The sequence below is a fragment of the Pan troglodytes genome, chromosome 16, assembly GCF_028858775.2.
Source record: "Pan troglodytes isolate AG18354 chromosome 16, NHGRI_mPanTro3-v2.0_pri, whole genome shotgun sequence".
NCBI classification, from domain to species: Eukaryota; Metazoa; Chordata; class Mammalia; order Primates; family Hominidae; genus Pan; species Pan troglodytes.
In genome coordinates, this window is record NC_072414.2 from 49,273,974 (window position 1) to 49,289,900 (window position 15,927).

The window sequence follows — 15,927 nt, forward strand, 5'->3', positions numbered from 1 at the left end:
TTGGAACACTGTCACCTTTCTCACAGCTGGATTGACATCTGTGAATCAAAAGTCATTGAAGTGAGGGAATTCCAAATAGCGTGGAGAGCAGATATTTAGGGTTCCAGCTGGCCCATCTAGGTTGACAATTACAGATACTTATTGATGAATAGAGCCACGTACAGACCATTGTTCAGTATTTACCAGTTATCTTTTACCTCTTCCTGTTCTGTCATGTCCCTCTTCCTCAGACATTTTCCCTCATGAGTGTATCTTCATGGTCCTTAGAGGCATTGACAGAGATATTTCTGATTATACTGAGAGCTCCGAATGATGGAAGCTGTTGTTTTAGAGATTATCGTTTGATTGAAGAGACATGCAATTTTGATAAAAAGCAAACTTGATCACTGTTCCAATAGAGCTTACAAGTAAGTGTGAAGATAGAGCACTTGAAAGTGCAAATAAGATCACCAAAATAAAGTTCTCCCAGTTACATTTAACCATGATGCCTATTTTACTGTTTATCCAGGAAGATGTTAAGCTTATGTCCTTTACCTCTGCAACATCTTAGAAGTTAGTTTCTAAAATACATAGTTTCTCATCCTTGTTCATTTGTTAAATAATGCCTGAAAGTGAGCATTAAATTGGTCATGGGGGTCAGACTTGTTCTTCTAAATACAAATGCTGTTAAAAAGCACAAGGATGTGGATATATTCTTTTCAGCTCTAAATAGTATACTTTCCTACATCTTCAAACCTCCATCATAACCCTGTAACTGCTAAGGATATTCACCAGCTAGAAAGCTTTTTATTGTCTTAGCTGTAATTCATATATGAGTCTCGTCTTTTATTTTATCTTTCCTTTGCCTCTTTGTTAGGTGGCTTGCAAAGTCAGTCTGGAACTGTTGTTACAACAGAAATCAAGACTGAAAACAAAGAAAAGGATGAAAACCTTCATGAACCTCCTTCATCAGATGACATGAAGTCAGATGATGAATCCTCCCAAAAAGATATCAAGGTTTCATCTAGAGGCAGAACAAGGTATTTGTTAGCATCCAGGTTTTAAATTTTATTCATTTTCCATAGGTAAAAATACTTGAGAAGCTGGGTGTCATGCATTTATTAACTGTCAGCTATGTTCTAGATATTGTGTTAGGATTTTTGTGTATGTTGTCTCATTTAATCACCACATCATCTCTATAAAAGAGAAGTATATGAAGGTTTGATTTCAAAATTATGTTTTCCTTCATACTATACCATTTGAGGGACTATATATAAAATATAATTATATCTCTTCACTCAAGTTGCTTAGTCTGTTAGATAAGTAGAAGGTAAAATAGCTAAAAGAAGTTAAATCATGTGGTACGGACATTTAGATAGATTTGATCAATAAATATTTGAATATGGTCAGGTGTCACTTAACAATGGTATATATTCTAAGAAATGCATTGCTAGGCAATTTCATCATTGTGCAAACATACAGTATACTTTCACAAACCTAGCCTGTTGTTCCTAGGCTGTATACCTGTATACCATGTTACTGAACTGAGTGCTGTAGGCAATTGTAACACAATGGTAAGAATTTGTGTATCTAAACACCTAAAAGGCACAGTAAAAATAAAAGATAAAAAATGGTACCCGTGTAGGCCACTTATCATGAATAGAGCTTGCAGGACTCGAAATTGCTCTGGATGATTCAATGAGCAGGTGGTGAGTGAATGTGAAGGCCTAGGACATTTCTGTACACTATTGTAGACTTTACAGACACTGTACATTTAGGCTATATTTCATTTATTAAAAAATATTTTTCTTCAATAGTAAATTAACCTTAGCTTACTGTATGTCATTTACTTTATAAACTTAAATTATTTTTAACTTTCTGACTCTTGTAATAATAGCTTAAAACACAAACACATTATATAGCTATACAAAAATATTTTCTTTAAGTTCTTTTGTAAGCTTTTTTTTTTTTTTTTTTTTTTTTTTTTGAGATGGAGTCTTACTCTGTCGCTCAGGCTGGAATGCAGTGGCATCATCTCGGCTCACTGCAACCTCCGCCTCCCAGGTTCAAGTGATTCTCCTGCCTCAGCCTCCCAAGTAGCTGGGATTACAGGCACCCCCCACCACTCCAGGCTAATTTTTGTAGTTTTAGTGGAGACGGGGTTTCACCATGTTGGCCAGGCAGGTCTGGAACTCCTGACCTCAAGTGATCTGCCCACCTCAGCCTCCCAAAATGCTGGGATTACAGGCACGCGCCACCGCACCCGGCCTTTGTAAGCTTTTTGCTATTTTAAAAATTTTGTGGTTTTTTGTTTGTTTGTTTACTTTTCAAACTGTTTTGTTAAAAACTAAGACACAAACACACATGTTAGCCTAGGCCTACACAAGGTCAAGATCATTAATATCACTGTCTTCCACCTCCACATCTTGTCCCACTGAATGTCTTCACAGGCAGTAACATGCAGGAAGCTGTCTCTCCTAAGGTAACAAAGCCTTCTTCTGGAATACCTCCTAAAGGACCTGCCTTGAGGTCTTGTCGCCCAGGCTGGGGTGCAGTGGCACAATCTTGGCTCATTGCAACCTCTGCCTCCCGGGTTCAAGCAGTTCTCTTGCCTCAGCCTCCAGAGTAGCTGGGACTACAGGTGCCTGCCACCATGCCCGGCGAATTTTTGTATTGTTAGTAGAGATGGGATTTCGCCATGTTGGCCAGGCTGGTCTCGAACTCCTGACCTCCAGTGATCTGCCCACCTCGGCCTTCCAAAGTGCTGGGATTACAAGCGTGAGCCACCACACCCGGCCAACTTTTTTTTTTAAGTTAGAAGTATACTCTAATGATAAAAAGTATAGTATAGTATAGTATAGTATAGTATAGTATAGTATAGTATAGTGTAGTATAAATACATAAACCAATAACATAATTAGTTATTATTATTATCAAGTACAGCAGGTCCTCAAAGAACATCATTTTGTGAAATGATGAGAAAAAAAATTGATTCCTAGCTAGAGCCTCTTTGTTTGTGGAGTTTGCACATTCTTCCCATGTCTCCTCATGTGGGTTTTCTCTAAGTACTCCGGTTTCTTCCTTCACCCCAAAAATGTGCATATTAGGTTGAGTAATGTGTCTAAATTGTCCCAGTACGAGAGAGTGTGGGTGTATGTGTGAGTGTGCCCTGCAATGAAAAGGCATCCTGTCCAGGATTGTTTCTACCTTGCTCCCTGAGCTGCTGGGATAGGCTGCAGCCTCCCCCGACCCTGAACTGGAATAATTGGGTAAATAATAATCTTACTTATTTTTATGAGTCTTTCTTAAATGTATGAATAGTTCACATTTATTTCATTGTTTAATATTAGAAGTGTATTTTGGTTTTTATTTAGAAGTTTGATGATATTTTGTCACCAGAAATGTACTGTAGGGACTTAACTCTTATTTATATCAATTAACCTATGATAAAACTGGTTTTATTATGTGTCATTTTCCTTAAAGTTGCAGTTTCCAAGAACTGATCAATGACATTGAGGACTTACTGTAGTGTGTACTGTACTTAATTGCATGCTTTTATACAACTGGCAGCACAGTAGGTTTGTTTATATCAGCACCTATACAAACAAAGAGTTAACATGACTAATGTGTTGTGCTGCAGCCTTACCACAGCTACATTACTATATAATAGACATTTTTTAGCTCCAATATAATAAGACCACTGTCATGTATGTAGTCCCCTCATTGACCGAAATGTTATGGGCTCATAACTGTATATTAATATAAGGGCTAAATATATGGTAAGACTCTGATTTAAACAAGCAAATTATGGCCCATGGGCCTACCCAGCTCACTGCCTATTTTTGTTTTTGTTTTTATTATTTATTTATTTATTTATTTACAGACAGGGTCTCGCTGTCACCCAGGCTGGAATGCCATGGGGTGATCTTGGCTCACTGCAGCCTCAGCCTCCCAAGTAGCTGGGATTACAGGCAGATGCCACCATGCCTGGCTAATTTTTGCATTTTTAATAGAGACAGGGTTTCACCATGTTTTCCAGGCTGGTTTTAAACTCCTGGCCTCAAGTGATCTGCTCACCTCGTCCTCCCAAAGTGCTGGGATTATAGGCGTGAGCCACTGCGCCTGGCTGCTGCCTATTTTTATGTTTTATTAGAACATCACCATGCCACATTCATTTATCCATTGTCTGTGGTTGTTTTCATACTGCATTGCCAGACTAGAATAGTTGCCACAGAGACTATATGGCCCATCAGAGCTGAAAATATTTACCATCTGGTCCTTCAGAAAAAATGTTTCTTTTTAACAAACAATTAAATAGTAATTTGAGAAAAGTGTGAAAAAGGAAGTATTCTAGGCAGAATGATGTTGTCGTGGAGTTTTCTAGAAAATGGACTTGACTTTGCTTTGAAGTATGAATATAGACACATAGTACATTAGTTTCAAGTGATTTCTGGATTTTTCCTTCAAATTTTTCTTCCAGTTCTACATTAAAATTAGATGAGTTAGGCCAGGCACAGTGGCTCATGCCTGTAATCCCAGCACTTTGGGTGGCTAAGGCAGGAGGATCTCTTGAGGCCAGAAGTTCAAGACCAGCCTGGGCTACATAGCTAGATTCTGTCTCTACAAAAAATTAGCGGGGCATGGTGGCAAACACCCATAGTCCCAGCTACTTGGGAGGGTAAGGCAGGAAGATTGCTTGAGTTCAGAAGTTTGAGGCTGTAGTGAGCCATGATCATGCCACTGCACTCTAGCCTGGCTAACAGAGAGATGCTGTCTCTAAAAAAAGACTTTTTTCTAATGAAAATTTAAAAGTTAGATCATTTAGTATATTTGTGGTACACCCTATTTCTTGGCATACATATTCATTTATCAATGATATGTGTATATATCTTATACAGATTTAAAACATTGTTCTTTGTGTTGAATTATGGTGCAATGAGGATGGTAGATAAAACTAAAAGAAGCAGAATGTTCCTTTCTGTCATTCGCAACTTAAAAGGTGTCCTTTTGCTCTTTTGACATTCTCACTGTTTTCAACACCTAAACATTTATCTTGGGAAAAAGGAAATCTTAAGATCTTAATATTATTACTTTAATATGTATTGTACTCAACTATCAGGGGCATAAGGAAGGAAAAAACTGTGTCAAGGAATTCAGAGACCACTCTTTGGAGGCATCTTAACTCTTACATAGTTTTTATTCAAATAGAATTTTAAGGGAAACAATTTACATCTTTCCTCCATATTCATCTTCTTATAGATCAGGAATCAGCAAACTTTCTCTGTGAAGTCCCAAATAGTGACTATTATTAGGCTTTACTGGACATACAGTCTCTGTCACAGCTACTTACCACTGCCATTAGAAAACAAAAGTAGCCAAAGTCAAATGGGTATCGCTGTTCCAATAAAATTTTACTTACAAAAACGGATGACCAGCTCATAGATCAGTTTGCTGACCCATATTACAGGTCATCAGAAATTAGGAGGCAGTGTAATAGGTTAGTAATAGTCCATAATAATGAATAGGTTAATAACATGACCTTTGGACAAAATCAGGGTTTGAATTGTGGTTCCATTACATACTTGCCAAGTGACTTTGGGCAAGTCTTTGAGCTCAGTTTCTTCTTCTCTAAAAGGAGACTTTCTGTTACAGGATTCTTGTAGGAATAACCTGAAAATGATGCATGTAAAACCCTTTGCACACGGTCTAGCACACAGTAAGCACTCAATAAAGATACTATATCTACTGTTACAGTGGTAGTGTTATGGTGGTAATTTTAAGTGTATGGTGTAGGCTTGCTTCCATGGAGCACTGAGCTGACATCTCATCATCATACTGCCACCAGTTAGCTCTGTGATCCTAGGTCTTGAAGTGGTTCTCAACCCTGCTGCCCAGACCCTGGAACATTTTAGAAATACAGGTGCCTGGGCCCCAACCCAAACTCACTAAATTAGTGAGTCTAGCATCTCTGGTAGTGAGACCTGGAAAGCTGTATTTTTCAAGTGCTCTTGGAGATTCTAATGAGTGGCTATCTGTGGACACCACTGGGCTCGATGATCTTTAAAGGCCTTTTTGAAGTCAAAGAACCAGTGATTTTCTTTTGTCAAAAGAATGCATTTATATGATTCTTAATGATTAGCAGGTTAAATATTGCATACTTTTTAGAGACAGAGTCTCTGTTTGTCACCCAGGCTGGAGTGCAGTGGACAATAACCTCAAGCTGCTGGACTCAGGCAATTCTCCCATGCCCGCCTCAGCTTCCCAAACCACTTAGGTTACAAGCACGAGCCACCATGCCTGGCCTGTGTACTTGTTCTTTTATTAGAATACTCAGGGTATTAAAGAAGAGGTAAAAATGTCTAATCGTTTTGTACATTATTTCAAGGTTCTGAGCAGCTGTGGTCAGTAATTTATATCTGAATCATAAATAGAACTTTCTATAAGCTGTTACAGAGCATCTCCCTCATATGTTTTTTTTTCTGATTATGTAGTCTATTTTCATTACAGAAATGTAGAAAATACAGAAAAGTATACACAAAAATCACAAGAAACCCCACTATTCAGAATTAACCACTGTTTACTTTTTTTTTTTTTCCTGAGAAGTTCTAGTTTGATTTCACTGTGGTCTGAGAGACGTTTTGTTGTGATTTCTGTTATTTTACATTTGCTGAGGAGTGTTTTGCTTCCAATTATGTGGTCAATTTTAGAATAAGTGCAGTGTGGTGCTGAGAAGAGTGTATATTCTGTTGATTTGGGGTGGAGAGTTCTGTAGATGACTGTTAAGTCTGCTTGGTCCAGAGCTGAGTTCAAGTCCTGGATATCCTTGTTAATTTTCTGTCTCGTTGATCTGTCTAATATTGACAGTGGGGTGTTAAAGTCTCCCAGTATTATTGTATGGGAGTCTGAGTCTTTTTGTAGGTCTGTAAGAACATGCTTTATGAATCTGGGTGCTCGTGTATTGGGTGTGTATGTATTTGGGATAGTTAGGTCTTCTTGTTGCATTGATCCCTTTACCATTATGTAATGGCCTTCTTTGTCTCTTTTGATCTTCGTTGGTTGAAAGTCTGTTTTATCAGAGACCAGGATTGCAACCGCACAACCCCTGCTTTTGTTTTGTTTTGTTTTGTTTTCCATTTGTTTGGTAGATCTTCCTCCATCCCTTTATTTTGAGCCTATGTGTATCTTTGCACATGAGGTGGGTCTCCTGAATACAGCACACTGATGGGTCTTCACTCTTTATCCAATTTGTCAGTCTCTGTCTTTTAATTGGGGCACTTAGCTCATTTACATTTAAGGTTAATATTGTTATGTGTGAAATTGATCCTGTCTTTATGATGCTACTGGTTATTTCACCCATTAATTGATGCAGTTTCTTCATAGCATTGATGATCTTTACAATTTGGCATGTTTTTGCAGTGGCTGGTACCGGTTGTTGCTTACCATGTTTAGTGCTTCCTTCATGAGCTCTTGTAAGGCAGGCCTAGTGGTGACGAAATCTCTCAGCATTTGCTTGTCTGTAAGGGATTTTATTTCTCCTTCATTTATGAAACTTAGTTTGGCTGGATATGAAATTCTGGGTTGAAAATTCTTTTCTTTAAGAATGTTGAAATATTGGCCCCGACTCTCTTCTGGCTTGTAGGGTTTCTGCAGAGAGATCCACTGTTAGTCTGATGGGCTCCCCTTTGTGGGTAATCCAACCTTTATTTCTGGCAGCCCTTAACATTTTTTCCTTCATTTCAACCTTGGTGAATCTGACAGTTATGTGTCTTGGAGTTGCTCATCTTGAGGAGTATCTTTGTGGTGTTCTCTGTATTTCCTGAATTTGAATGTTGACCTGCCTTGCTAGGTTGGGGAAGTTCTCCTGGATAATATCCTGAAGAGTGTTTTCTAACTTGGTTCCATTCTCCCCATCACTTTCAGGTACACCAATCAAATGTAGATTTGGTCTTTTAATGTAGTCCCATATTTCTTGGAGGCTTTGTTCATTTGTTTTCACTCTTTTTTCTCTAAGCTTGTCTTCTCGCATTATTTCATTAATTTGATCTTCAATCACTGATATCCTTTCCTCTGCTTGATCGCATCAGCTGTTGAAGCTTGTGTATGCTTCACGAAGTTGTCGTATTGTGGTTTTCAGCTCCATCAGGTCATTTAAGGTCTTCTCTACGCTGGATATTCTGTTTAGCCATTCGTCTAACCTTTTTCCAAGGTTTTTTGCTTCCTCGCAGTGGGTTAGAACATGCTTCTTTAGCTTGGAGAACAGCTTTCTTATTACCGACCTCCTGAAGCCTACTTCTGTCAACTCATCAAACTCATTCTCCATCCAGTTTTGTTCCCTTGTTGATGAGGAGTTGTGTTCCTTTGGAGGAGAAGAGGCGTTCTGGCTTTTGGAATTTTCAGCCTTTCTGCTCTGGTTTCTCCCCAGCTTTGTGGTTTTATCTACCTTTGGTCTTTGATGTTGGTGACCTACGAATGGGATTTTGGTGTGGATGTCCTTTTTGTTGATGTTGATGCTATTCCTTTCTGTCTGTTAGTTTTCCTTCTAACAGACCGGCCCCTCAGCTTGCACGTCTGTTGGAGTTTGCTGGAGGTCCACTCCAGACCCTCTTTGCCTGGGTATCACCAGCGGAGGCTGCAGAACAGCAAATATTGCTGCCTGATCCTTCCTCTGGAAGCTTCGTCCCAGAGGGGCACCCACCTGTATGAGGTGTCTGTTGGCCTCTACTGGGAGGTGTCTCCCAGTCAGGCTACACGGGGGTCAGGGACCCACTTGAGGAGGCAGTCTCTCCATTATCAGAGCTTGAATGCCATGCTGGGAGAACCACTGTTCTCTTCAGGGCTGTCAGGCAGGGATATTTAAGTCTGGAGAAACTGTCTGCTGCCTTTTGTTCAGATAACGCCCTGCCCTCAGAGGTGGAATCTAGAGAGGCAGTAGGCCTTGCTGGGCTGAGGTGGGCTCCGCCCAGTTCGAGCTTCCCTGCCACTTCGTTCACACAGTGAACATAAAACCACCTACTCAAGCCTCAGTAATGGTGGATGCCCCTCCCCCTGCCAAAGTTAGGCATCCCAGGTCGATCTCAGACTGCTGCGCTAGCAGCAAGCAAGGCTCCGTGGGCCTGGGACCCGCCAGGCCAGGCACGGGAGGGAATCTCCTGGTCTGCTGGTTGCGAAGACTGTGGGAAAAGCGCAGTATTTGGGCAGGAGTGTACTGCTCCTCCAGGTACAGTCACTCATGGCTTCCCTTGGCTAGGAAAGGGTAATCCCCCAACCCCTTGCACTTCCCAGGTGAGGCAGTGCCCCGCCCTGATTCAGCTCACCCTCCGTGGGCTGCACCCACTGTTCAACCAGTCCCAATTAGATGAACCAGGTACCTCAGTTGGAAATGCAGAAATCACCCATCTTCTTCATCGATCTCACTGGGAGCTGTAGACCGGAGCTGTTCCTATTTGGCCATCTTGGTGGAAGCAACCCACCTCAGCAATGTATTTTTTTTAAGTATTTTATTTTTGTTTTGGATCAGCTTTATTGAGGCTTAATACACATGTAATAATAAAATTCACTAATTTTAAATATACAGTCTTTATTATGTATGTTAAAATGTATATATTTTGTCATTTTGACAAGTGTAAAAGTTATATAACAGCCACCTTATTCATAATGTTAGAATCCACCTCAAAAAATGTCCTTATTCCCCTTGGTAGTGAGTCCCTTTCCTCCATCCCGTGGTCCTTGGCAACCATTGATCTGCTTTCTGTTACCATAGTTTTGTCTTTTCTAGAAGTTCATGTAAATGGAATTGTAGAGTATGTATGTGATCTTTCATGACTGGCTTTTTTTACTTAGCATAATCTGCAGCTTGATTTTAGATACAACATAATGGTCCATTGTCTGAATGTACTATGATTTATTGAACCCATTTCCTATTATTAAATCCCAATATGTTGCTAATGTAAATAATTCTGTGATCATCTCCCTTTACATAAATTTCTATGTACATCTCTAATTATATCCTTAGGATGAATTTCCAAAGTTGGAATTGCTGATCAAGAGGTAATAAACATTAAGGCTCTGGATTCGTTTTGCCAGTTTGCCCTTCAAAAAATTGTGTCATTTCTCCCATGTTTTATAATCATCACCACTGATGATAATTTATCTCTAGAACAAAAAAATAGCCATTTTCTGAGATACTTCTCTCAATCTGTATCTTAAGCTTTCCTTCTTTCTTTTCGCCAGGTAACCGCCAGAGTATATTTAAGAGCATAGGCTAAGCAAATTATACGTTCATGTACTAGGGGGGCTTTTAAACTGTAATGTGTATATTGGTCATCTGGGGAACATGTTAAAATGCAGCTTCTAATTCAGTAAGATGGGAGCAGAACCTGAGAGATTCTGCTCCAATGTTTTTAACAAGCTCCTAGTAATGCTGATGCTGCTGATTTGTGGATCACATTTTGTGTAGCAAGGTGCTAAAATATTATGTAGTTGTTGATCTTATATTTATGAAGAGTTTCTGGAGAAATCTTTATGCTATAATGTGCAATGAAAAATGCACTTAAGAGTGTATGTAGTATATTTCAACTGTATGACTGTATATGTGCATTGAAGAAAAATTTGAAAGGAATATACAGTCATGTTAACTGCACCTATTACAACTGTTTACAAGATTTATAGGTGGTTTTCATTTCCATCTTTACACTTTATAATTGTGCACAATCAGCATATCTTACTTTATAGGAAACCTGATAGACCTTGTTGTTACTTTATTTTCTAGCAGTACTAATGAAGATGAGGATTTGAACCCTGAACAGAAGATAGAAAGGGAGAAGGAGAGGCGGATGGCTAACAATGCCAGAGAACGCTTACGCGTGCGGGATATTAATGAAGCCTTCAAAGAGCTTGGCCGAATGTGTCAGCTTCACTTGAAGAGTGAAAAACCCCAAACAAAACTCCTTATTCTTCATCAAGCCGTGGCAGTCATCCTTAGTCTAGAACAGCAAGTCAGAGGTAAGTAGGTTCAGCCGAGATGTATAACTGTTCTGCTTCAGATGGGCAGACATTTCTGTTTACAGTTGCTCTTCTGCTTGGGGAAGTTGTTTGTTATTTCTCCCAGTACTTCTTCTACTGTATCATCAGGGTCGTTTTTCCTGTAATTCTCACTTCTGTCTCACTGTATCACCCAATATCTGTGGGCTGAGTGTTCTCCACCAATAGAGAGTAATTCTGTGAAGCAAAGCAGAGAACAAACAGCCTCTGCCTGCTGCTCAGCAATAGTGCTTTGTGTCTCTTTGCTCTGGTTGCTTCAGATCTCTCAACCATTAAATTTACCTGCCTGGACCTGCCCTCCTCCCTGCTCTTTATGTCTTTCCTACTTCTCTGTATTCATTTTCTTGCCTGCTCTACTTTGGAATATCTACCATGCCCTGCTGGTTAATAGGATGCCTTGTTATCATCCCTTCTGCCTTTGCCAGATACCTTTACACCCATGTCAATAAGGTCTCAGGGCTTCTTTGTTGACCCCAGACCAGGAACACCAAGAACTTTTTGGGCTAACATACATCGGCATGCCTCTGTGTCCTTAAGGGCAAAACAGCTCACCCAATGCTGACTCAGTTTCATTCTTCAGGAAGTTTGTTGCAGTTTTGAAGAACCTTTGAAACTTCATTTGTTCAACATGTATTTATTGCATACCTCCTCTGTTCCAACCAGCTGTGTCCTAGGCCCTGGGTTATGAAATAATAGAAGCTTCTTATCTTTAAGAGGTTTTACCATCAAGCTTGAGTTTCTCCATATACTTATATATTGTCTTAAAATATCCTAAGCCTTTTTGCAAGGAATTCATAGATGTGGCCCTAGGTTCCAGATCTGACCACTAGTCTCTCTGAGAGCAATTCTTTCAATTTTGTGTGAAGACGGTTCAAAAAAGAATAGGGTGGGCAGATGCTTGAAAACTACAGCCATGGAGCCTCAGCATAGATTACAGAATGAGTACTCTTTCTTAGGAAAACCAGAGTTAGAGAACTTGAATAAACTTTCAGAAATATATACAGTAGTAGTTAATTCATCCACTTCCCTCCAATATATTTAATGAATAAGAATGAGGGATAGATCATTTTGTGTATAATCAACCTAATGTTAAAAATGGATACTTGCTCCTCTTCTCCCAAGGTCCTTGAAATATCTGTGGAGTATAAATGTTAATGAAACCTAATCTTCAAGTAATTATAGACTCCCTTGTGATATCCATAAGGAGGCAGATTGTTACCCACTCGCCTGTGGCAGAAGCAGTGGTTCCTTGAACTACTGATACCTCCTGTCACTTTACCAATGGTTTTTTTTCTTGAATTGTGTCTGACACCCTTTGTCTCGCTCTGAAGGCAGCAAGGCACCTATGTTCAGTGGTTCAAGTACACTCATCCTCCTCTTCTTCAGCCCAGGATATCTTCTATCCTGACTTCACCCAGCCATTTATTGTTAAAGCCACTGCCTCCATCTCAGCTGTAAAAGTCTTACTGTCTGGTCAACAGGAGTACCAGAATTTATTCTAGTACACAGCACCTTTTCCTCCCATAGTGCATTAGAATCAGAATGCAGTCATTTGTGTTTTTAAAAACTTTTTTTTTTAAGCACAGAGATACCTACTTCAGATCTAAGCCATTAAAATGAGAAATACTTCTGTGATGGAAAAACACAAACATAAATAAGTAAAACATAAATTCTACCATGCCTAGATGGACCTTATTCATTTGTAACATTGGAATTTGCAGTGGTTCCATGCGGGCACCTAGAACAGAAAATATGAGTCTGAGAGAAGATCTGTCATCTAGGCTTTCTTACTACTGACTTTCTGGTCTGTTATGGGTACTGACTATTTCATACAGTTCTGTAAAGCTCTGACTAAGGACTCTTTGACTGATGAGAGTTTGAACAGATTTCAAATACACTGAACTGTAACTTCGTTAGGGATTGCTTTGATATTCAGAAAAGCCTACTTCTCCCCGGCCTTCAGACTGGGCTTGAAGCCTTATCTTAGGACTTTACATAAAAGCCCAGGGATCTTTGTAAGGTGTGTGTGTGTGTGTGTGTGTGTGTGTCTGTGTCTGTGTGTCTGTGTGTGTCTGTGTGTCTGTGTGTGTCTGTGTGTGTGTGTGTGTAGAGATGGTCTCACTGTGTTGCCCAGGCTGGTCTTGAAATCCTGGCCTCAAGCGTCTATAGGCTTGAGCCACCATGCCTCGGCTCAGACTCCTTGAAGGACACTCTTATGGCTGTCAGATAGGGTTTAGAACCCTTCATACAGGCCACAATACCTGTGCCTTGTCTTTGGCAACACCTTCAGAGTTTTGTATAGCCACTGTCTTTTCCTCGATTTACCTACAGTTTTGAGTTATTTTGGTGACTTGATCCCTTTTGAGAGCCTCTTCATCCTGTACAGAGACCCTCCTTAGCAGTCCCTGATCCAACACTTTCTATAAAAACAGCTTTTGTTTACATGACCTATCTGGGCATCCTCTGCACTCTGGCTCCCCTTCTGCTTTGGGATGATGCTGCAAGACTGTATCTGATTGTGACCCAACCTGTCACAATCACTGGATACTTATTTTTGCCAGGAGGCAAGCAGACCCAGGTCTAGCAGTTCATCCCAGAGAAGAGTGGCTTCTCTTCTAAGCCTCAGATTTTGCCAGAGCATTTTTTGTGCCTTGTTGCCCCACCTGTCAAACCCTAAGTCCCCACTGCCACTTTAAGCTTTTCCATTATCATGACTACAACGTTATTTGTACCTTTGCCATTTTTATTCCCCAGCAGATAAAACAAATGACCTTCAAGTTTGTACTCTCAGCGTTACTCAAGACTCAGTGGTTAAACATTTCCTCCTCTCAAGCTCTTTCACAGGTCAGCTTAGTCAGGTCACTGTTCTTTTGATAATTTAGTGATGAGAGAACTATTAGATTTTCAGTTTCCTGTTCTACAAGTGAGTTTGAACATAAATGGTGTTGGACAGTGGTTTTGAAATCTGGCTGGTCCCAGAATCACCGGAAGCTTTTCTTTTCTCAAACATTTCCAAACCTTACCCCAGGAGATTCTGGTGCAATGAGATGGTTAAATGTGGTAGACTTAGCATATGCAGTGATAATACTGCAATCTTTCCTACATCCCCACTAAAATAAATAAAAATGATATTCATTTTAACCCACAAGGACAGATGAGAGAGGAGACCATAACAGATGAAATAGCGAAAGCTGCATGTAGGATAGAAAGTCGATGGAATAGTGGTACTTATTTGTTTCTAAGTACTTCTAAGTACTAAGTACTGAAGTATACATGTTTCAAGAGTGGTAAGAGCTAATCTTGTGCTGAATACAGTGATTTCTTAAATGCCCCGAAGTTAAAATACATAGTCATGAAATTTCAGAACATTAGGGTAAAAAAAATATTCTAAAGCTTCTGGAGATAAAATATAAATAGCTTATAGATAAAGAAACAAGAATCAAAATATCATCAGCGTTCTGGACAGTAGTACTGGATTGCAGGAGATAGTGGAGCAGCACCTTCAAATTTCTGAGGAAAATAATTTCAACCTAGAATTCTTTTTTTTTTCTTTTTTTTTTTTTCCTTTTTTTTTTTTTTTGAGGCCGAGTCTCGCCCTGTCACCCCGGCTGGAGTGTAGTGGTGTGAGCTTGGCTCACTGCAACCTCTGCCTCCTGAGTTCAAGCGATTCTCCTGCCTCTGCCTCCTCCATAGCTGGGATTACAGGCACGCATCACCATGCCCAGTTAATTTTTTGTATTTTTAGTAGAGACAGGGTTTCACCATGTTGAACAGACTGGTCTGAAACTCCTGACCTCAGGTGATCCGCCTACCTCAGCCTCTCAAAGTGCTGAGATCACAGACGTGAGCCACCGCACCTGGCCAGTTTCAACCTAGAATTCTATACCTTGCCAGACAATCAAAAGATGGATATAGAATGAAGATATGCCACATAAGCTGGGCATGGTGTGTGCCTATAGTCCCAGCTACTTGGGATGTGGAGTCAAGAGAATCACTTAATCCCGGGAATTTGAGGCTGAAGCGAGCTGTGATCATGCTACTACACTCCAGCCTGGGTGACAGTGCCAAGTCCACCCTGTCTCTAAATAAAAATTAAGTTGGCAGCCGGGTGCAGTGGCTCACACCTGTAATCCCAGCACTTTGGGAGGCTGAAGCAGGCAGATCATGAGGTCAAGAGATCGAGACCATCCTTGGCAACATGGTGAAACCCCATCTCTACTAAAAATACAAAAATTAGCTGGGTGGGGTGGCGTGCGCAAGTAGTCCCAGCTACTTGGGAGGCTGAGGCAGGAGAATCGCTTGAACCCGGGAGGCAGAGGTTGCAATGAGCCGAGATTGTGCCACTGCACTCCAGCCTGGCGACAGAGTGAGACTCCATCTCAAAAAAAAAAAAAAAAAAAGTTGGCTGGGCACAGTGGCTTATGCCTGTAATCCCAGCACAGTGGGAGGCCAAGGCAGGAGGATCCCTTGAGCCCAGGAGATGACTTGAGACCAGCCTGAGCAACATAGTTAGGCCGCATCTCTAAAAAAAATTTAAAAATTAGCTGGATGTGTTGGCTCATACCTGAAGTACCAGCTACTTGGGAGGCTGAGGTGGGAGGATCACTTGAGCCCTAGAAGATTGAGGCTGCAGTGAGCTATGATTGTAGCACCACACTCCAGTCTGGGCAGCAGAGTGAGAACCTGTCTCAAAGAAAAAAAAAAAAGTTATCTCAGATATGCAAATCCTTTAAAAATTTACCTTCCATATACATTCTTTTAAAAAATAGAGACAGGGTTTCACTGTATTGCCCAGGGTGGTCTCAAACTCCTGGCACAAACGACCCTCCCACCTCAGCCTCCCAGGTCTGGAACTGCAGGCATTAGCCACCACACCTGGCTCGTGTATATTTTTTCAGAAAGCATCTG

At 40.5% G+C, this 15,927-nt stretch overlaps 1 protein-coding gene across 27 annotated transcripts in view; it reads left to right on the forward strand.

Moving 5' to 3' along the window:
- Positions 1 to 15,927, forward strand: part of TCF12 (transcription factor 12) — a 366,336-nt gene that overhangs the window by 339,943 nt on the left and 10,466 nt on the right. For 18 of the 27 annotated variants that reach the window (XM_016927652.4, XM_063795006.1, XM_016927647.4 and 15 more), the window contains 2 exons: positions 857 to 1,019; positions 10,748 to 10,980. In XM_016927652.4, coding sequence (XP_016783141.1) covers positions 857 to 1,019; positions 10,748 to 10,980 — 396 coding nt within the window. Of the gene's footprint in view, positions 1 to 856; positions 1,020 to 3,086; positions 3,218 to 10,747; positions 10,981 to 15,927 lie in introns of those variants that run through there. The other 9 variants (XM_063795008.1, XM_063795002.1, XM_016927646.4 and 6 more) reach the window with 2 other exon arrangements.